This window comes from Atractosteus spatula, chromosome 25 (genome assembly GCF_055471065.1).
Source record: "Atractosteus spatula isolate fAtrSpa1 chromosome 25, fAtrSpa1.hap1, whole genome shotgun sequence".
NCBI classification, from domain to species: domain Eukaryota; kingdom Metazoa; phylum Chordata; class Actinopteri; order Semionotiformes; family Lepisosteidae; genus Atractosteus; species Atractosteus spatula.
In genome coordinates, this window is record NC_142730.1 from 10805441 (window position 1) to 10826743 (window position 21303).

At 46.6% G+C, this 21303-nt stretch overlaps 1 protein-coding gene across 1 annotated transcript; it reads left to right on the forward strand.

Annotated features, from left to right (window-relative positions):
- The first annotated feature begins 15860 nt into the window (after positions 1 to 15860).
- Positions 15861 to 17820, forward strand: LOC148815416 (maestro heat-like repeat-containing protein family member 1). Its single transcript, XM_088905117.1, has 5 exons — positions 15861 to 15881; positions 16097 to 16216; positions 17006 to 17128; positions 17358 to 17437; positions 17784 to 17820. The coding sequence occupies exons 1-5, from the start codon at positions 15861 to 15863 to the stop codon at positions 17818 to 17820; spliced, it is 381 nt and encodes a 126-aa protein (XP_088761243.1).
- The last annotated feature ends 3483 nt before the right edge of the window (positions 17821 to 21303 follow it).

Consider the following 21303-nt stretch of genomic DNA (forward strand, 5'->3'; position numbering starts at 1 on the left):
CAGCGCTGAGCGACTCAGCAGCACCGGAGCGCTTTCCCGGACCGGAATTGTTGCGTCACAATCCCGATGTGACGACGTCACGCTCATGTTTAATAAGTCATTATAATCACTATATTTAATTGTAAAATTACAATTTTATATGCTTTCTGATTTTTCCCAACTCTATCAACAGAAGTACTGATTGTCTGATTTCCAAAGTGTCAGCCGGAAAGTTTCAGAAAACACGGAGCGTAGCGTCTTGCTCACGTTATGATGTCAGACACCACTTCCTCCCTCCATCCAGACTCGCCTCTCCCTCCTCTCTCACACGACTCGCTCATAAGGGCTTTTACTGTCACTCCAGTCTCCTGCCAGACCTCTCCCAGACACAGCCTGCTCATTAGTCCTCCTGTGATCTAGACTCGCCCTGCAGATCTGCTCTCCGGCTCCTCCTCATGTTCACTCCGCTCGCTCACGCACAGACCTTGTGCTCTAAACAGTCCGCAACAACACATCTGGTCTTGAAGCAGCTCGTCTTGCAGCGCCCTGCAGCAGCGCCACAGTGTGTGAAGCCCTGCGGCCGGGAGCAGCAGAGACCCGTCGCTGGGCCGCAGGAGGTCCGAGACTGACGGTCCTGCAGACCCGCTGGTTCGGGACAGCTGGAGCCCCTGATCTCTCTCCCTGCGCCCCTCTTCCTCTGAGGAGGCGCTCTCTCTCTCTCTCTCTCTCTCTCTCTCTCTCCCCACCTGTCCCTGGCGCTGTGCTGCACTGGGCTCTGCTCCAGGCCGCGGGGATGAGCAGGGTCCCGGGGCTCAGCAGCGCCTCCCGGCTGCAGACGAGGCTGGCGGGACTCCCGGGCTGAGCTCGGTCCAGTTACCCGCTCCCTCTCATAGGTCTGCCCTCGGCTCTTCTCCGCAGTGTGACAGGAGGCAGAGAGCCGCGCCTCAGGAGCCCCACACGCCTCCACAGGGATCAGCCGCAGGGAGACGATCGCTCCTCCGACACACAGCCGCTCACAAATAACGGCTGCGCTCCTCTCGCGCCCTCAGCGGAGCGGGCAGCCGCGAGCCGGAGCCGGAGGAGGCGGAGACGCCGAGCGCTCGGAGCTGCGACTCAGCCAATCAGAAGCCGCGATCAGCAGGGGGCGGGGCCTGAATGAAGAACAAGATACAGTAGGAATATTTTATATTATTAATATAATAATAAAACAGTTGCCTATGAAAATACTTGTCAGATACACCTCAGTTCAGCTGGAGCCATTTCTGCGTGAAACAGCTTGTTTCCTGTCTTCATGACAACTTGTCCACGACATTCTGGATGAAATGAAAAAAACTGAAGTTTAAACGGTTTTTTCCTCATTTGACTGAAACCCAAATGGCTGGAGGTTTAACAGCAGGATATGCAACGTGTTACTTCCAAGTGGTCATTTTCCTTCTGCTTCTAAAACCAGCTGAACTCTGAGAATTTTTCTTCTCAGTACATTCATTTCACCAGAAGAGTAGTATCAAAAATCGGCTGCACATAAAATGAGCATTTCTGTCAGAACTCGCCAGTTTAACCTACTGCTGAACAGGCAAAGTAAGCTTTCCTGCAGGCAGTCACTTTCAAGATTCAAGATGTTTTATTGGCCATATACAACAAGTGTGTTGGAATGCCTACTCGTTCAGCTGTACCCAGTAACAGTGGAGAAAAAAGAAATAAACAGACATGGACAATACATTTAGACACTAGACGTTATAACACAGCCAAGACAGGACATAGTGCAAACAGTGCAGTACCTTAAAGTGCAGGTGCTAATTTGAGCTGTTTATGATGCGGACTGCTTGGGGGAAGAAATTGTTTTTGAATCTACTGGTCAGTGTTCTGACACTGCGATACCTCCTACCAGAACCCAGGGGTGAAACCAGATCGTGGCCAGTTTAGGTCCCAGTTTCTGTGAGACACCCCCAGACTGTCCTGATCTGAGTCTCCTGTGGGACGGGTGGTGACTCGAGTTCGGCAGCAGAGCAGCTGTGTGCTGGGCTGATTCCTTACCTTGGCCTCGGTCTGGCTCAAAGCCCTCAAGCCCAGAACAGACACACTGACGGTCACACGCAGCTGGAGATCCACAAACACTATCAGACCGATATCCAGTCCCTGCAAAAGCATCTGGAGACAAAGCAAAGGAGACCGTGAGTGAAGCTGAGGCCAGCCTCACACACTGTGAGCTGCAGGTGAGGCTCTCCAGGCCTGCTTCAGGTGAGCCCTGCTGTAGCTCAGCCCCAGTCCTGCTCCTGGATACCCAGGGCGTCGGTGAGGTTTCCAGGGGTCTTCGAAGCAGCAGCTCCTGAAGAGCTGGAAGAAGCTGTAAAACTGGTCCAATTAAGCCAATAATGAGCTAATTGAGGTCACTGAAAGTCCAGCTGGACTGAAATCCTGCAGACACACAGGACTGGGGACCCTGGTCACAGGCTTTCATTCCTGCTGAGCTCTTAGTGTATCGATGGAGCCGTTTGCTGAGCTGATCAGCTGAGACTCCAAGTTAGCTCTTCGATCGAACATCTACAGCCCTTTAAGCACATGAAAAGGGGAGTAAAACACCAAATGAAATAACAAAGACAGACAGAGAGAAGCAGCGAAAGGCAGGTGGATTTTGTCCTGATCAGTTTTGGGGACCAGATTCTGGCTGAGAAACTTGATCCTTTGTTATATCAATGTTGTAACAGAGCTTGCAGTTCCGTTATTTTAGGAAACTCTGATTATGGAAACGTCTGTCCATTTTCACTTCATCCAAATTAGGGTCACAGGGAGCTTGAACCTGTCCCAGCAAGCAAGACGCTTGTCAGGATACACCCTGGACAGGACACTAGTCCACTGCAGGGCAGACTCACACAAACACAAACACAGACACACACACTGGTGGTAGATTTCAGGAGGAACAAGGTCAAACCTACTCCTGTCTACATCCTTGGGAGTGACGTGGAGATGGTGGACTCGTACAAGTACCTGGGAGTGCACATCGACGATAGACTGGAATGGTCTAAAAACATCCAGGCCATCTACAAGAAGGGACAGAGCCGACTTTACTTCTTGAGGAGGCTCAGGTCCTTCAATGTGTGTAGTAAGATGCTACAGTACATATGTTCTATCAGTCGGTGGTAGCGAGCGCCATTTTCTACGCAGTGGTACTGTATGCTGGGGTCCTGGGATTAGAGCAGGGGATTCTAAAAGGCTGAACAAGCTCATCAGGAGAGCAAGCCCGGTCATTGGGTCTGACCTGGACCCCTTGGAGGTAGTGGCTGAGAGGAGAATGGTGTCCAAACTAGAGGCCATCATGGACAACATCTCCCATCCCCTCTATGACAGGCTTTCAGAAATGAAGAGCACATTCAACAATAGACTGATTCATCCACGGTGCGACAGGGAGCGCTACAGGAGGTCATTCTTGCCTTCTGCCATAAGACTGTACAACGCATCCACCTTGCATCTGGGCAGAGGCAACATTGACAGTGACCTGTTTCTGGACAGAACACATCTACACATCTACTGCTACATCTGTTCTCTTTCTTTTCATGTTCACAACCGTTTTTTGAGCAATATATACCATGGACCCGTGCAATACATTTATATTTATATCTATTGTAACATGACCAGGGGAAGGGTCATTCATAACAGGTATTTTCAGAATGACCTACTTAAAATACTAGATATGGACCTTAGCAAAATGGCTGCCAAAAAGAATCAGCTGACCTTTAAATGGAAAGGGTCTACCCTGAGAAACAATGAGACACAGCTGAGCCGCAACAGGAACCGAAATATAAGTGCCCCGGAGGCAGTGAACAGGGCGGAAGCCGATAAGGTGAATGCGGTTTGGAGGAAAAGAGAGGAAAGAGGTGTATGTTAAAGATCGGGCTAAAGAATAACGGACTACTGAAAGGAGAAAAGGTTTATGGTTTTTGGATTATGGACACTGGATAAGGATACATCGCGGATTGGCTTTATTACGGACTTTTGGAACTCGGATCGGATCAGGATTAAGGGAACGGATTACGGACTGTATTTGGAAGATAGTTGGAGGAAGAAACACCACGAAACTCAGGAAAGAAAAGTGTGGTGTGAGTACTACTTTCATTGACATAAACTTTCCCCCGGAGACACCGCAATTGGTGGAGGATGCGGGCAGCGCCCGCTCGGGTTTGAGAATCGATGAAAGTAAGTTTTTTTTGTGGGTGTGTGGAAGTGGGTTTTGCTTTGCGTGTGTGGAGAAAAACAATGGAACAATTAATACAGCAATTGTCCCAGGCCACCCTCGCCCAATTTCAGGCTTTAAAAGGACAGCAAGAAGCTATCCAAGCGTAGCAGGAGGCGAATCAAATTCAAAGCGAAACTAACGAACGAATTATAGAGGAGCAAAAATTTGTACGGGAAGAATTGCACCGATTGAGGGAAGAAATCCGGCAGGCCCCAGTAGCGGGGAGAGACACCATTCAGGCTGAACAAATTGCGCTACAAAAGATGACAGAGCTTGATGATGTGGAAGCGTATTTAACCACCTTTGAAAGAACTGCCTCTCGAAATGCATGGCCCAAGGAGCGATGGGCCAGGAGAGTAGCCCCTTATTTAATTGGAGAAGCTCAAAAGGCCTATCATGACTTAAAAGAAGAAGATGCAGAGAATAATGAGACTCTGAAAAGGGAGATTTCGGCAAGACTGGGGGTAACATTGGCAATACGAGCGGTCCGGTTTCACAATTGGAGATACCAAATGGACAAGCCCACGAGGTCTCAGATGTTTGACCTGGTACATCTGGCAAAGAAATGGCTCCAGCCAGAAGAATTAAACCCAGGACAGGTGGTAGAAAGGGTGGAGTTGGATCACTTTGTGAGGAGTCTGCCTGTTCATCTGAAAAGGAAAGTGAGTGATGGGGATCCCCAGACACTGGACCAGGCAATGGACTTAGTGGACAGACAGCATGCCACTGCGGCCGTGATGGGGGAAGAAAAGGGGGAAGTTCAAAAAGAGGAGAGAAGAAGCCCCAAGAGTTCAGAAACTGAAATAAAGTATCGGTTACTAAAGTACAGTAATTATCGGGGCCCGCCCCAATTGAAGAAATCCCTTCAAGAAAGGTCAAAACCGAGGCCACCGCAAGGGAGAGCAACCTGTCGATGTTATAATTGTCATGAAGAGGGGCATGTAGCCAGCCACTGTCCTAGCTGGTCTGAACCCAGGTAAGAGGACACCAGAGAGGAAGCAAGGGGTGACTACCTCACGGCGAACATTCCGACCTGTGAGGAACCCCACGTTACTAAAATTAAGATAGGGGAAGGACCTGTTGAGGCCTTGCTAGACTCGGGAAGTATGGTGACCCTGGTGATCCCTACAGTGCTACCGGAAGAAACGGAAATCAGGGGCATGGAGGGGATCCCTATTACTTGCATTCACGGGGACACAAAGAGGTATCCCTCTGCAGAAATTAACATCACTACGGAAAGGGGAACATATAAATCAGCGGCCGGGGTGGTGGACCAATTACCTTACCCGGTGGTGTTGGGAAGAGACTGTCCCTACTTCCTCCAAATTTGGAGTAATGTTCAGTCAGCTAGGCCAAGTCCCCTCCCGGGTACTGGAGACCCTGTCAACAATGCTGTAGACACCCCAGGAGAAGCGGGCCCACAGGAAGAAGGCCCCGAACTAGGAGATGAATTCCTGGGTATGGATATACCGGACTGGGAGACACCAGAACATCGAGGTAGGTTTGGGACGGCCCAGTTGGAAGATGGACATTTGAGACATGTGTAGTGTGCTCTCTGAAGGCACCAGTTCTGTAGGGTTTGGGCATTTACTGAGACAATTATTAATTGTAGCAGTAAATCACAAAATGATTCTTTTGATGGCCTTAGAATCCAACCATGCGATATAAGTCAAACAACGCACACACACAGGTACTAATACACGAGGATACATTTATTAATACATAGAATATGCATATAAACCTAACAGATCTTATCGAGAGGGTTATCAGAATACAAAAGGTATATATTCAATCAGTTACGAAGAGTTACATATATCAAGAGGACATACGTTCGGTATATCATTCATTTAGACCGTTTCGTAATTGAACTTGGTTACAACTTCTACATTAGATACTCAAAACAAGTACATAACTCTTAGGAATTAAATTGATATCAACTGGTTGGGATAACAATTGAATTCTCGAGCTGTAATGCATTGAAGTTGAATACTCATCCAATCTCTGGGGATTCAGATCTCTCCGTGCCAGGCTGTGCTGTGCGGCTTGCGACGGTGCGCTGCTGATGCTCACTGACTGGCTAGTTAGTGTTGTCTGAAACTAGCAAAGTTTGTGCACAGGAGAAAAGATGACTGTGGGTCCCAGCAAGTCAGGAAGAGGACCGGTTCGTTCCTGATGAAGCGCTAGTTCTGAATAGTGATTCAGCTGTCCACAGTTCCGACCTGTTCACGAGGCTTGGTGCTGATGCTAACCTCGGGTGGATCCTCTGGTTACTCTCTGGCAACCTCCGCTCTAGACTCTTAGAACAAAGGAAAGTTCTGGCACTCGGACACACTGGCCGTTCCGTGGTTGTCCGGGCTGAGTCTCAGGATGGTCAGGAGGCGCGCTGCGAGAATGTCCTGCCCTTGGGAGCCTTTCTGCTCCTGGGCCATCCTGGCCTGGAATTCTTCTCACATTCTCCTTTAGAATAGTCTTTCGAAAAAGTTCACAGAATTCTCTGAGGCCCTCTGTGTTGCCTGTTTTTACCTGGAGGAACTTCAGCTCGTTCATTGGCTGAAAGTTCCATGGGCATCAGAGTCCCACGTGGGTTACTCGGCCCTACCAGTCCCTGATTGGTTGATCAAGGTGAGATATGAGTCATTTACTCCTGACACCTAGGAATGCAGTCCAGATGTCCATCTGGCACTCCCTAGACAGATAGGCGCCAATGGATGACCATTGATCATGATAGCCAGGCTTAGCTAAGTGCATCCCCATTTGGGAGCTGTCCCTTATCAAAAGAAACCTTAAATCAGCCTGCATGAATAGCTTCTCTGTGGCTGCACCACAGAGATGAACAGAGAGATGGGGCCTCATTTGGGAAAGCACCGCAACACTTAATTCTGTCTTATTAACAAGCATTGCCGCTACACATGCATGGGGACATGTGAGGAAAATCGAGGGGAGGCTGTGTAATACCAAGGGTGCCCTGAGTTACCCATATTTCATGGTGAAGAACAACCTCCTATATCAGGTGCAGAGGAGAGATCAAGAAGAAGTAGAACAACTTCTGATTCCACGGGCCTACCAGTCGAAACTCCTCAACTTGGCCCATAGCCACCTCCTGGGAGGACACCTGGGGGTGAAAAAGACAACCGAGAGACTGCTCGCTCGTTTCTTTTGGCCAGGTATATATAAAGCCATCAAGAAATATTGTCGGGAATGCCCGGAATGTCAGAAAACTGCCCCGCAACCTTATTATAGGAATCCTTTGATTCCTCTCCCAATTATTGAAACTCCATTTGAACGGATTGGGATGGATTTGGTGGGACCCCTGATCAGAACCGCCAAAGGACATCAGTATATACTGGTAATAGTGGACTACGCCACGAGGTACCCCGAAGCCATTCCCTTGAGAGCCGCCACCGCCAAAAATATAGCTAGGGAGCTAGTACAGGTTTTTTCTAGGGTGGGAATCCCCAAGGAGATCTTAACAGATCAGGGAACTCCTTTTATGTCCAAAGTCATGCGAGACTTAAGTAAACTATTGGGAATTCATCAGATCAGAACCTCGGTATATCACCCACAAACGGATGGACTGGTGGAACGTTTTAATAAGACGCTCAAAGGCATGCTGAGGAAGGCCATGCAGAAAGATGGTAAAAATTGGGATCAACTGCTCCCTTATCTAATGTTCGCGATTCGAGAAGAACCGCAGGCCTCGACCGGGTTTTCTCCATTTGAGTTACTATACGCTCGGAGACCACGAGGCCTATTAGATCTGGTTAAAGAATCTTGGGAGCATCAGCCTTCACCTTTCCAGACTGTCATCGAACATGTCGAACAAATGAGAGAAAGAATCAACATTGTTGTGCCCATTGTGAAAGAAAACCTGGAAAAAGCCCAGGCCCAGCAAAAGCAGATTTACAATAGGGGAGCTATTGTACGAGAATTTCAGCCTGGGGACAAAGTTTTAGTATTGGTTCCGACCCCGGAATGTAAATTCCTGGCCTCCTGGCAGGGACCTTATGAGGTGGTTGAAAAGGTGGGTCCGGTCAACTACACAGTCAAGCGACATGACAAACGGCGTCCGCACCAGATCTACCATGTCAATTTATTAAAAAAATGGAATGGAGCAGAAGTACTGCTCACCCACTTCTCCCCTGACCCTTTGGAAGAAGAAACAGGTGCTGTAACCGTGGGGGACCTGGCTCCGCCACAGAAGCAGGAATTACAAGAATTCCTATCGCAGAACAAAGATGTTTTTTCCAGGACACCGGGTCGAACTCACCTCATCCAGCATAAGATTATTACAGAACCAGGGAAAAGGGTAAGATTGCCTCCCTATCGAATACCGGAAGCCAAAAGGAAATTAATTAAAGAAGAGGTTGAAAAAATGTTAAGTATGGGAATAATAGAGGAATCCCATAGCGAGTGGGCTAGTCCTATAGTTTTGATACCCAAGCCGGACGGGACTATTAGATTCTGTAATAATTTCAAAAGGTTAAACGAGATCTCGCTGTTTGATGCATACCCTATGCCTCGTATCGATGAGTTACAGTAATTGAGCGATTAGGTAATGCCCGATATATCAGTACGCTGGATCTTACGAAGGGGTACTGGCAGGTGCCACTGGCTGAAGAAGCTAAAGCCAAGACCGCTTTTGCAGGTCCTACCGTTTGGTTTACACAGAGCCCCAGCTACTTTTCAACGATTAATGGACCGAATACTTAGACCATATCGTGATTTTGCGGCCGCCTACTTAGATGATGTTGTGATCCATAGTACGACCTGGGAACAACACCTACAAGACCTGGAAGCAGTAACGGGAGCTTTACGAGAAGCAGGATTAACGGCCAATCCCAATAAATGTTGCCTGGGGGCCCGGGAAGCCAATTATCTCGGCTATACGATTGGGAGGGGAATGATTATGCCTCAAGATCGAAAGGTACAGTTAATCAAAAACTGGCCTCAGCCATCTACGAAAAAGCAGATACGAACATTTTTGGGACTGGCGAGTTATTATCGCCGCTTCATTCCAGGATTTGCCTCCATTGCCGCCCCTCTGCATGACTTGACAAAAACAAGCTGTCCTGAAAAAGTAAAATGGACAGAAATGGAAGAGAGGGCCTTCCAGGACTTAAAAGCAACGTTACCTTCTCAACCGGTCTTACAGGCGCCGGACTTTAACAAGACATTCATGGTTCAGACGGATGCTTCCGATACTGGGGTTGGAGCCATACTGTCACAAGAAATTGATGGACTAGAGCACCCTATTTTATATATTAGTAGTAAGTTACACCCCGCGGAAAAACATTATTCAACGATAGAAAAAGAATGTCTTGCAATAAAATGGGCTCTTGACTATTTAAGATATTATTTGTTGGGAAGACAGTTTGTTCTGTATACCGATCATGCACCATTAACATGGATGTTGAAAAATATGGACAAAAATGATCGAATCACCCGATGGGGCCTTAGTCTTCAAAGGTTTCAGTTCCGGACAGTTTATAGACCTGGGAAAAAACAAGGTAATGTAGACGCCCTCTCCCGACTGCATTGTTTATTTTTTTTTAGACAGCCCGAGGACGGGGCTGATCTCAGGGGGAGGGTATGTAACATGACCAGGGGAAGGGTCATTCATAACAGGTATTTTCAGAATGACCTACTTAAAATACTAGATATGGACCTTAGCAAAATGGCTGCCAAAAAGAATCAGCTGACCTGTAAATGGAAAGGGTCTACCCTGAGAAACAATGAGACACAGCTGAGCCGCATCAGGAACCGAAATATAAGTGCCCCGGAGGCAGTGAACAGGGCGGAAGCCGATAAGGTGAATGCGGTTTGGAGGAAAAGAGAGGAAAGAGGTGTATGTTAAAGATCGGGCTAAAGAATAACGGACTACTGAAAGGAGAAAAGGTTTATGGTTTTTGGATTACGGACACTGGATAAGGATACATCGCGGATTGGCTTTATTACGGACTTTTGGAACTCGGATCGGATCAGGATTAAGGGAACGGATTACGGACTGTATTTGGAAGATAGTTGGAGGAAGAAACGCCACGAAACTCAGGAAAGAAAAGTGTGGTGTGAGTACTACTTTCATTGACATAAAATAGACCCCCGGAGACACCACACTATATTTACATCTATAATTATATTCATATATGTGTTATACGATTTTTCTGGGTACTGTTCTGTTCTAGTTTGTTCTTTGTGTGTCCGGACTGTGAGTAACTCTTTTAGTGCACCCTCACTGTACTGATTGTATTGTACGTATTGTATTATTATGATTGTATCATTCGTTACACTGTGGCTGTGTTGTCTGTGTAAAGCTGCTGTTGCACCGCAATTTCCCTCACGGGATCAATAAAATATCTATCTATCACACGCTCAAACACACACACTCAAACACATACTCACAGACACACACTCTCACACACAAATTCAAACACACACTCACACACAGAGACACGCAGACGCTCAAACACACACTCACAGACACGCACACGCTCAAACACACACTCTCACACACACACTCAGAGACACACACAGACATGCACACACTCAAACATGTCACAGACGTCAATTAACCTACCTGTACATTTTAGGACTGTGGGGGGCGGGAATGGAGCACCTTGAGGAAACCCACACAAACACCGGGAGAACATGCAAACTCCACCCAGACCACAGCTCCAGAGTTGAACCCAGGGCCCCAGCACTGTGAGGCAGCAAAGCTGTATTTAATTTAAAATCATTTCAGCATTTTGAACAGTAAAGGTGAATATACATCCACACCCACGCACACAGTACTCACTTGTATCTGTATCCAGGGAGCTGTGCTGCAGACAGTATTTACAGTCTTTCCTCACAACTAATGAGACATGAGACACAGTAATGTTTAGTGCACATGCCAGAAACAGATTCATGTCAATGATGGGCTCTTGAAACATCAATCTGAGCAATCTGGGATCAGATTTAGTGACAATCCAATGTGTTTTATACAACCAAACTGACCTAATCATTGAATGAACAGCTCAAATTCCAGGGCTGTTTGACACGGGACCGAGAGAGAGGAAACACTCTGGTGGAGAAGCTGTCCTCACCTCCAGATATAATGAACATCCTCAGCTGAGAAATCAAGCTGAGACACTGTGCGGGTGTGGAAACTCTCATGGCACTGATCGCAAGAGTGGGAGTGCTCCCCTTGGTGCCCCTGTTTGGCTGCTGTGTGTCTCTCAGGCTGGTCTCCAGTCCCTGGTGGCAGCACTGGGCCCCACCCTTCCTGTGAAGCGCTTGCTGAAAATGTGAGGCAGGTGAAAAGAGTTCTTCCCATTCACACGATTCTTATCATTTGTGCAGCAATAACACAGAGAGGGACAGGAGCTGTGCTGCACCAGATTCTTCTAGGAGGAAAACACTCAGCCGAGGTATTGTACCAGTCAGAGGGACTGAACTGCTCGCACTACTAGTTCCGTCATTCTCACCAGGATCTGCTCCTGGGGACTGCTCACCCACACGCTGCCTGACACTGTTCCACTGGGGCTGGGGGTCCTAACAATGTCAATGTAGTTTACAGGCATGTTCTTGCAGATGAGAACCCCTCCATCACCTCATGCATCAGGTCACCTGTGTCTTAAGCAAGACATCCCAGTGATTCTCTCAACGTTAGTGTGCCAGTCCAGATTTAAAAGAGACGAGCACCTGAGGTTTAATCTGGAGCTCATACAGGACTGTGCCACAGTCATGTGATTTACAGTCTGTCTTGGATCCGATTTACTGATCTGAGTAGATCTCACAGATCTTGATTTACTGATCTGGCCTCACTTGTGAGTTTCGGCTCAGTGCTGTAGAGGTTCAGGCAAAGACCTTCAAGCTTGTGGTGGTGGAACCTCTGTTCCAGTGTGGGCTGACCATGAAAGACCTGCTTTGATACGATTGGAGACATAAGACTTCAAATCAGCTTTCTAGATGAAGTGAAAAACAACTGAGCCTCCCTGCAGTGAATGGAACCTTTCTGAGCTGCTGTACATATCAGAAAGCACTCTGGATTCTTCTGGATTCTCTCAGAGGTTGACAGCTCAGGGGCTTCATTTTGTGTTGAATGTTGTTGAAGAAAAGTTTAGAAATTGTTGAAGAAAAGTCTTCACTCAGGTTAGGTGTGGTCAAGCAAAGTCCTTTATTCATGCGCATGGGGAGAATATAATCATGCAGATCTGAGAGCAGCCTCTCATACAGATCTGTGAGTAACCTCTCCACCGAGATGGTAAATGCAATTAGTTTTATCCAGCAGATTCACACAGGAAAGCTCATTCTAAGTTTCCATATTGGGAGTTTTTTTTATCTCTACAAACATTTCTTTGTAATTGACCACATTCTTCTTAAGGAGCAATTTTACCTTGTATACAGACAAAAGGAAGTATATAAATAAAAGGTGTGAAATGAGCTAGACATTCTGCTATTGTAGCATTAATATCAAAAAGTCAAATAATATGCCTGCAATTGTTCTTTCATACTGTTGCTGGGTAAAAGGCATTTTTCAAAGCCAACTAGTCACTATCTTTTAAACTTTAAAAAAGGTTAATGCTAAAATTCTTCCTTAATGCAGAGTTAGCCTTCTCATAATGACCTGATGCTATACCTGATTTCAAATCACAGCTATTGATTGCACATGGGGTAATAAATTGCCTACCATTTATTTTAATGATGGTGCTCGTTTTCCAATAAAACCCAAAAAAAAATCAATGAACAAAACATCTGATTCAGCATAATCATGTCCGATGTAATAAAGTTTATGATGTGTTTATAAGTGTTAGAGATGAGGCAAGAAGATTTCAAATAGGATCCTGAACAGTGGTCCCAGGAGAAACAAATACAACTCAAATCTCCCTAAATGGGACGAGCCTGCCTTTCACTGCAAACATGAATTGCCGGCGTGTTAAAACTGGAAAGGAAGTTACAGGAGTCTCTCAAGAAACTGTCCCAGTACATGGAAATGTTATTGTTGGAGTGTGGAACAAGCTGCCCAACACTGGCGTCTTTCAGGAAACAGCTGGACATGACTCACCAGTCAGGACAGGAGTGAGTTCTTTACACAAAGTATTGTAGGAGTGTGGAACAAGCTACCCAGCCATGTTACTGAAACCTCTTTTAGGGAATGGAAGGATGATGAACTGAGGTGCATCTGACAAGCATTTTCACTGGCGCCTGTGTTATTACTCTGTGAATAATTAATCTAAAATATTCCTACTGTACTATTGTTTATCATTCAGGCCCCGCCCCCTGCTGATCGCGGCTTCTGATTGGCTGAGTCGCAGCTCCGAGCGCTCGGCGTCTCCGCCTCCTCCGGCTCCGGCTCGCGGCTGCCCGCTCCGCTGAGGGCGCGAGAGGAGCGCAGCCGTTATTTGTGAGCGGCTGTGTGTCGGAGGAGCGATCGTCTCCCTGCGGCTGATCCCTGTGGAGGCGTGTGGGGCTCCTGAGGCGCGGCTCTCTGCCTCCTGTCACACTGCGGAGAAGAGCCGAGGGCAGACCTGCAGCCCCGCTCCGCGACGGGTCTCTGCTGCTCCCGGGCGCAGGTATTTCCCGCAGCAGTGTGTCAGTCTCACACTCTGACAGCGAAGCTCTCAAGAGAGGTTTTGCCTTCAGACTCAGCGAGTCCGGGTTGCAGCGGCGATGTGCTTCAGTTCCCGCAAAGCACTCTGGGAGGGTTTGCTCCAGCCCGCCGCAGTGACGTCACGGAGGAAGGAGAGTTCCGGCGTGTCTGCTCCTGAGAGGGTGTGCTGGCTCTCCTGAAGCGTGTGGAGTGGGGACTGATAACACACACAGTGAGAAGGAGGGGGCACAGACAGGGAAAGTGATCTTCTTCCTCTGTGTTAGGTAATGTCATGTCATTCAGATGCAGTGACATCTGTCTTGTGCTTCCTCTCCTGGGTTGCTGTGGATTCAAGAGAATAATCTCTCTTCTCTTGTTGAGGTGGTCCTGTCGTGCTGTAGTGTGAGAGAGTCGTTGACAGTCCTCATAGCTGTGCAGTAATTTCAGCTGCCCAGTGTGGTGTGTGAGTGTGTTTGCTCACTCTGCTGTGGACCTGATTGCCTCCCCTGTGTGTCTGCAGCTGCTCTCTAACACACTGAGCGCAGTGGCGGATGAGGTGTGGGCCTGTAGGCTCACTCAGGCCACAGTCAGAGTGCTCTGCTCTCTCAGCTCCACCTCTGAGGAGAAGGTGAGTCTGACAGAAGGCTGAGCTACATGAGAAGCTGGGACTTTTACTCTCTAAAAGTCTTATTCCTCACCTAGTGTTGTGACGTAGTGACATAGCAGGTGTGTCTGTAATTTGCTGTGTATTAGATGTTGTAAGGTGTGTGTCTGTTCAGGCTAGGTTCATACGTGTGTGCTGTTGTGTTGATGTGAGCTGTGAGCAGTGTTTGATTGTGCAGTAGAGGGGAGAGCCCCTTCAAGGTTCTGCGCTCTGTGCTCTACTTCAGTGTGTCGTTTCCACAGCTAGGGATGCTCCCATCAGGCTGTTGAGGGCCGATTCCCTGTCATTAGAATCGGACGCTTTTTTCTGTTAAAATCATTACAGTAAGCCATGTACACGCCTCATGTCCCATGGCTAAGTGTTACCCTGGTTATTTTTTCCCATTAAAATGAACTAGACCACAGGTATAATTTGTTTATTTTTATTAACAAAATAAAATGTAGTGGGCTTATTGTTCAATTACCATAAAATAAACACTACTGACTAAAAGAAATAAAATAATCACTTAAAATAAAATAAAGACTTTTTACTCATCAAACATGCACACAAAAACTTTTATAAATATTACATATACAGTACATTTGGCACATACAGTATATAGCAATAACAAAAAAACAGCTAAAACAACATTAAAGGCTTGTCTTAATCAAAACCCATAATTCTAATAAAATAAATAAAATGTTCAATAAGATGTTTAACAAGAAGATAGTAGCCAACTTCAACCAAAAGGAAAGAAGTCAGAATCATTTGGCTCTTTAGCTACTGAGCCTCTTGTTTACTAATCATCGAGGGCAGATTCTTGTTTATGAATGGGAGCAGCTGTGCGTGTGTTGAAGACAATCTGTTCCTCATCTCATGCAAAATGTGCGCTGCTGTGCTGAATAGACGCTCGCTGTCCACACTCGTACAAGCAGCGCAAAGGTAGACCTGAGCTGCTTCTGCCAAGGCAGGGAAACGGCTTGGATTGCTCTTCCAGAAAGCCACTGGCTCTGTGCTTCTTGGGATGAGTTGCTGACTGAGGTGGAGATTAATCTCTGATGCTGTCGAGTCATTCCTGTCCCGACCATCGCTTTTATCTTCATTCAGAATCTCCTCATACGTCGCCTGCAGAGATCCTGCCCGTAGTTCTTTCGGCTGTCTTGCTGTGCCTGCTGTAAGGCTCCAGTGTTTTAAGTGTTGCCGTTATTGATGGCTGAGCGAGAGTCGGTTTGCTAGTCGCCGCAGCTCTTGCACTTGCTAATTGTTCACACTCTGCGTATTCTTTTTGGTGTTGAGTTCTCAAATCTCTGATGAGGTTCATGGTGTTGAACGTTCTAGCCGGTGATCTCCCACGAGCGACTTCTTTTGCACATGTATTGCAAACTGTAAATTCTTCGTTTTTTGTAGAAGTGTGGAAAAACTGCCAGACTGGCGAGGACATGTTGCTACTGTATGTTCAGGTAATGTCGGAAATGTAGTCATCGCAAAATTGGTTTTTGAGATTGGTCAGTTTAGAGACCACCGATCGAGTCATTTGGAATGAAAATCGGCTGATGTCGATCAGCGGCTGATCGATGGGAGCATTCCTATCCACAGCTAACATGTCCTCTCAGTGCAGCTGTACAGAGCAGCCTCCTGAGCTCAGTGCTCACTGTCCTCTTCTCCAGTGTCACAGGCCTTCCTGTACCAGTGTGTCGGTGCGGCTACCCAGCACCTCTCTCAGCAGGAGACTGTGAAACAAGCGCTTCAGGACAGTGCGAAAGAAACAGGATTTGAGAATCCTGTGGAGAGAGAGGTGAGGTGATCTGTTCCCACTCCTCACACACAGACTCAGGGCTTCTACTGCTGTTGACGACAGCCATGAAAACCGGAAGTCTCTGAGCGATTCCTTTCTACACGACTGATGGACAGACGCGGAGCATCTTAAAGTATGAGGACAGATGGAGAGATTTTCAAAGCACTTTTCCGTAGAGAAGCATTTTCTACCTTTTTCAGAAAGTCACTGATTATAGAGATTTGACATTCTAGAAACTGACAACATATGAATGGAAGTAAACATTAAACCAGTGTTCAAACTGCTTTATTGAGTGTAGGTTGTGTACTGCCTGAGCCTATCCCAGCAAGCTACAGCACAAGGCGGGGTACACCCCGGGCGGGACGCTAGTCCTTCACAGGGCACACAGACACTCACACCAGGCTAATGTTACCACAGGCCAATTAACCTACCAGTATGTTGCTGGATTGTGGGAGTAAACTGGAGCACCTGGAGGAAACCCAGGGAGAACACGCAAACTCCACACAGCAATCACCCCAGGACTTGAGCTAAAACTAGTTTTACTGGTCATTTTATCACCAGAGAGGAAGGAAATTTAAAGATCACAGTTAAGATTTTTATGTTTAAATTTGCTATTAAGAGCAGAAGACCTCATAGTGTGAACTTCATAACTGCTTTCTGCAGACTTGACTAACCTGCTGGTACATTCTGTAAGGTGTGTGCAGTCAGGATTTATTCCAGTGAGTTTTTCACTCCTTTCAGGGTCTGCCTGGGCTGTCAGTGAGTGAGCTGCTGTGTGTCCCCCTGTAGGAGCCCAGCGTCAGACTGAGCCTGTGCCGCAGTGTGGGCATGATGGCACAGGCAGTGCGCAGCGCCAGTCCCTCTGGAGCTCCCAGCTTCCCTGCCAAGGCCGAGCTCCTGGCGACAATGATGGTCAGTGTGTCTGACGCAGCCGCCTGTCTGCTGTTTTCCCACACGGATGCTCTGACAGTCCTTACTGTCAGTAGAAATCAGAGGGGAGAGAGGTGCCCTCGCTCTCTTCCTCACTGCAGCTGCACAGTCTCTGGATTCTCAGCTGTGCCTCTAGATGAGCACAGGCCCTGTCCTGGTGTCTTTTGATGGAGGGAAGTGGGGTTTACATTTCTCTCCCGTCTCTTCACAGGCGTTTGTTAAAAAGCAGCCCAGTGATGCCCTGAGCCGAGCTGTCTGTCTGCAGGCCCTGCGCGCCTGTTCCACACTGAGGTACTGTTTCCTGATGAAACTGCCTTCACTGCTTCCATTTCTTCACAATTACATTTTTAAGTGTGCTTGAGGCAGATGGGCATTATGTTTGATGCAGTAAGTGCCATTTCCTAACATCAATATGTGGTGCATCAACTGCAGTACTCCTACGTCTAAAACAATACATTCAAAATATATGCTATGATGTAATGTCAGACCTTGATAATGGCTTCCATAGGACTGGCCTGTGTCATGCTTTTTCTAAAAGAGCTATAGTGACAGGTTGTATAGTTCCATCTGTTTACATCATGATGAGTCTTGAGGAAGAGCTGCTAACAGTGTCCTGTTTTTCCTTGTCCCACTGTAGCTGCAGCCCAGAGCTCCCTGCAGTACAGAGCACCTGACTCATGTGCTTGTGGAGGATGTGCTGCTACTGCCTCTGCAGGATCGCAGGGGCCCTGAGCTCCAGATAGGACTGCTAGACTCAGCTGCTGGTGTTGGGTACAGGTGGCAGACGGTGTCTTAAGAATACCTGCTCTTGCACTGTGGAACCTGTGAAAATTCACGATGGCTGTACATCCTTTTGCAGAGCACAATCCCTGACACATGTGCTGTATCCTTTTCTTAAAAATGACTGATTTCCAAGGTTTGGAAAAGGAGGCATTAAGTTGGAAAACGTATGGAAATCTTAGTGTCAAAATAATGCTTACCCAGTGAAGTTCATTGCACACAAATATATTGGTGTTAAAGAAAAATACACTCAAGCTGACCTCCGAAATCATCCTCCCGAGAAACGCCGGGCTGTTACTCATGTTGGTCTGAGACAGCAGTTGGCTGGGGGTCAGAAAGTGGCTCAGCCAGTCACGCTGAAATCTACCTGTGTCAAGATAACAGAAGGAGGCAGAGTTCATTTCCAATTTGTGATTTCAGTTACATTGAAGTTCATATGTATTTAATATTTAAATGAATGATTAAAGATTTGCCATGTGTGCCCGATCACTCACACGTGAACACAGTCGACTGATTCCTGCAGCTCACCTTCACCAACAGAGTGTGATGAGACTGTCAGCAGCGGAGAGCTCTCATGATGGTGTAATATTTCCATCCAGTCCTCAGTGTTGTCTGTTGAGTTGAGCTAATATGGACGTGATTTGGACTCATGAACAATAAGTCTTCACAACTGTCTTGTCTTTTAAATTCGACAGTTCATTGCAGGGCATCAATGTCGATAAGCAGGCGAACATAAAAACAGAATTACAGAACCTCTTCAGAACCAAACTAAGCTGTTCTCTGAGAGTCACACTAAGCAATTGCTATTTTAAACATTTGTATTTGAAATCAGTGATCAGTATGAGTTTTAAACTTACGAGACATCTAGCCAACAGTAATGTTTACAATTTGACAGCGACACGTTGATGACACAAAGGGTTCAAACGATATTTATAGTTACAGTCAAACCTCAATCCTTCTGGGCAAGCTGATCAGAATTCGCCAGATAAGTTTGATAAAAATGTTGGAAAAAATAATACTACCTAACAGAAAAATGTCGTAATTAGCCAGATATTTTTTTTGCTAGAAATCATTTGAGTAATCTAGTTTCTGGGAAAATATATTTAGCCACAGCTAAAAATATGAGTAAATTAGAAAAATGTAAACAATGTAAAATACAGACTAGCTATTGCTGTATTACAGCTTTATCAGAATTCGCCAGATAAGTTTGATAAAAATGTTGGAAAAAATAATACTACCTAACAGAAAAATGTCGTAATTAGCCAGATATTTTTTTTGCTAGAAATCATTTGAGTAATCTAGTTTCTGGGAAAATATATTTAGCCACAGCTAAAAATATGAGTAAATTAGAAAAATGTAAACAATGTAAAATACAGACTAGCTATTGCTGTATTATAGCTTTAGTCATCAGTTCAATACATCTGAGGAACAAAAGCAGCACAAATACTACTTTCTGTGGCGTTAAAAGAAACTCACAGTCTGTTCACAGGTAGGGCTGCGATTCCTTGTGGCTGGAGCGGTTTTTTACTGTGTAGGCTACTCGGAGTGCTTGCAATAAGGAAAGTGGTGTCTGAAGTGTGTGAATCGTTACTTTCAGTAACTGGCACCTCCTCAAACAGAAATGACTTAGACAAAAGCTGTCCTATATTCAATTTCAGTTCAATTTAATTTATTTTTACATAGCGCCTTTCACAACAAGGTTGCCTCCAGGCACTTAACAAAGCTGTGTGACAACACATGATGTTACAGCAGGGTGCGAATTATATCTTGGCATCAGGGGGAGCTCACCCCTGGTTTGGGGGGGGACGCATCACGCGTGAAAGGCCAGTCAACTAGCGCATACAAAGCGAGCACTGGATTATATAGTTATAGTTTAACAGGAGTTACTCTTACCTTACAATAGAAGTGACCACAGAGGCCTGGGCTCAGCTGTCTGTGGTGTCCGTCCTGTTGCCCATGAAGTGGACGAGCGGTGGCCTGCTTTACTCCAAGATGATACAAAAGGCAGGGATCGAATCTCTCCAAAGGAGGTCCATTCAGATCAACAAAAAGAAGTGAGGAAAGGCTTTGTTTTCTCTTAGTGTCACTCAGGGCAGAGAACCCCCGCTCGCAGTCGGCTGAGGTGGCGAGGCACGTCCGGCCTGCTGTGGAGTTTTCCCAGCGTCTGTCCTGATGCTTTGCCTTATAATTTCCTGTCTCGGAATTCCTCCCCTGCCTCTCTGACGGGTTCGCCCAGTGCTTTAGCAAGCGCACCAACTTCACCTTCCCCGTAAAGAATTAAGACCTCACGATCCTGTGGCCAGAAGCCCTTATCCAGCGGTTTCAGCATCTGGACTAATTCAGATTCCGAGTCGCTTTGTAAGGCTATTGATCACAGACTGATAGAACTGGAGCCAGTTTATCTTTCCTGTACCCTCTGAGATGTCAACATCTTTAAACATGTCCAGTGACGAGCGCTGCTTGGCCTTCACTGCGGATTGACCGCCGGTGTCTTTCCTGGCTGTCAAGATATCGAAGGTCTGCTGAATGTGGCAACTGGACTCCACCAGAGATGTGTCTCTGTTTCGGAGTTTCAGGGAGAGGCCCAGCAGCTCACGGAGAGCGTCTTTCATAGATGCCAAATCAGCAACAGATGAGGAGTTAGTGAGGCGTTTGTGTAGTCCCTTGTGTTTCTGTCTCTCAGTGGCACTGCGTGATGCATCCTCCCTCGCTTGCTGTTTTAAAATGGTGTGCTAATGCAGGGAAATCTTTCCATACTGCTTTTAAAGTATTAAAACTGCTTGCCACCCATCTAATATTCAAATCTGGCCAATTTTCAAAATCTGCACATTTAGATCTGCGGCTGCTTTCTCGAGCATCCGAGCGTTCTTAGTCGATTGGTAATAAAGTGAATATAGTTTTGCGATAAAGAATTCGAAATGGTTACGCCCAGCCACTTCTTTGAGAGCATCTTGGACTGCCAGTTCACGGCGATGTGCCAGACAGTGTATGGAGTGCACTTTAGGAAAGTCACGCTTTAGCCTAGCAGTCCAGAGGATTTGCCAGTGAGCACTGCAGCCCCGTCAGTGGCTATGCTGATGAGATATTTCTTCATGAACTCATCATCAAAACCCACGTTACTAAGGCTCCCTCTCAGGCAACTGTAGATTGATTCTGTGTCTGTGCCATCCGTCAGCTCTGTGATGTCCAAAAATACATTGTCCACATCCCCTTTCCCACTCTCATCGCATCTCATGTATATGATGAGATGAGCACGCCTGTTCACTGTGCTTTCATCAATAGTGAGGCTATTTTGTGACTTAAGTTCTTTTATACTCGACACAAGCTTGTTCTGCATTTGCTTTGCAATATGACCTATAATTTCAGCACAGGAACGG

Bases quoted from the DNA above. Each gene is read 5' to 3' on its own strand.
- LOC148815416 (XM_088905117.1), top strand. From the start codon at position 15,861: ATGTTGCTACTGTATGTTCAG. The intron at 15,882-16,096 runs GTAATGTCGGAA...CCAGTGTCACAG, and splicing joins TGTTGCTACTGTATGTTCAG to GCCTTCCTGTACCAGTGTGT. The intron at 16,217-17,005 runs GTGAGGTGATCT...GTCCCCCTGTAG, and splicing joins AGAATCCTGTGGAGAGAGAG to GAGCCCAGCGTCAGACTGAG.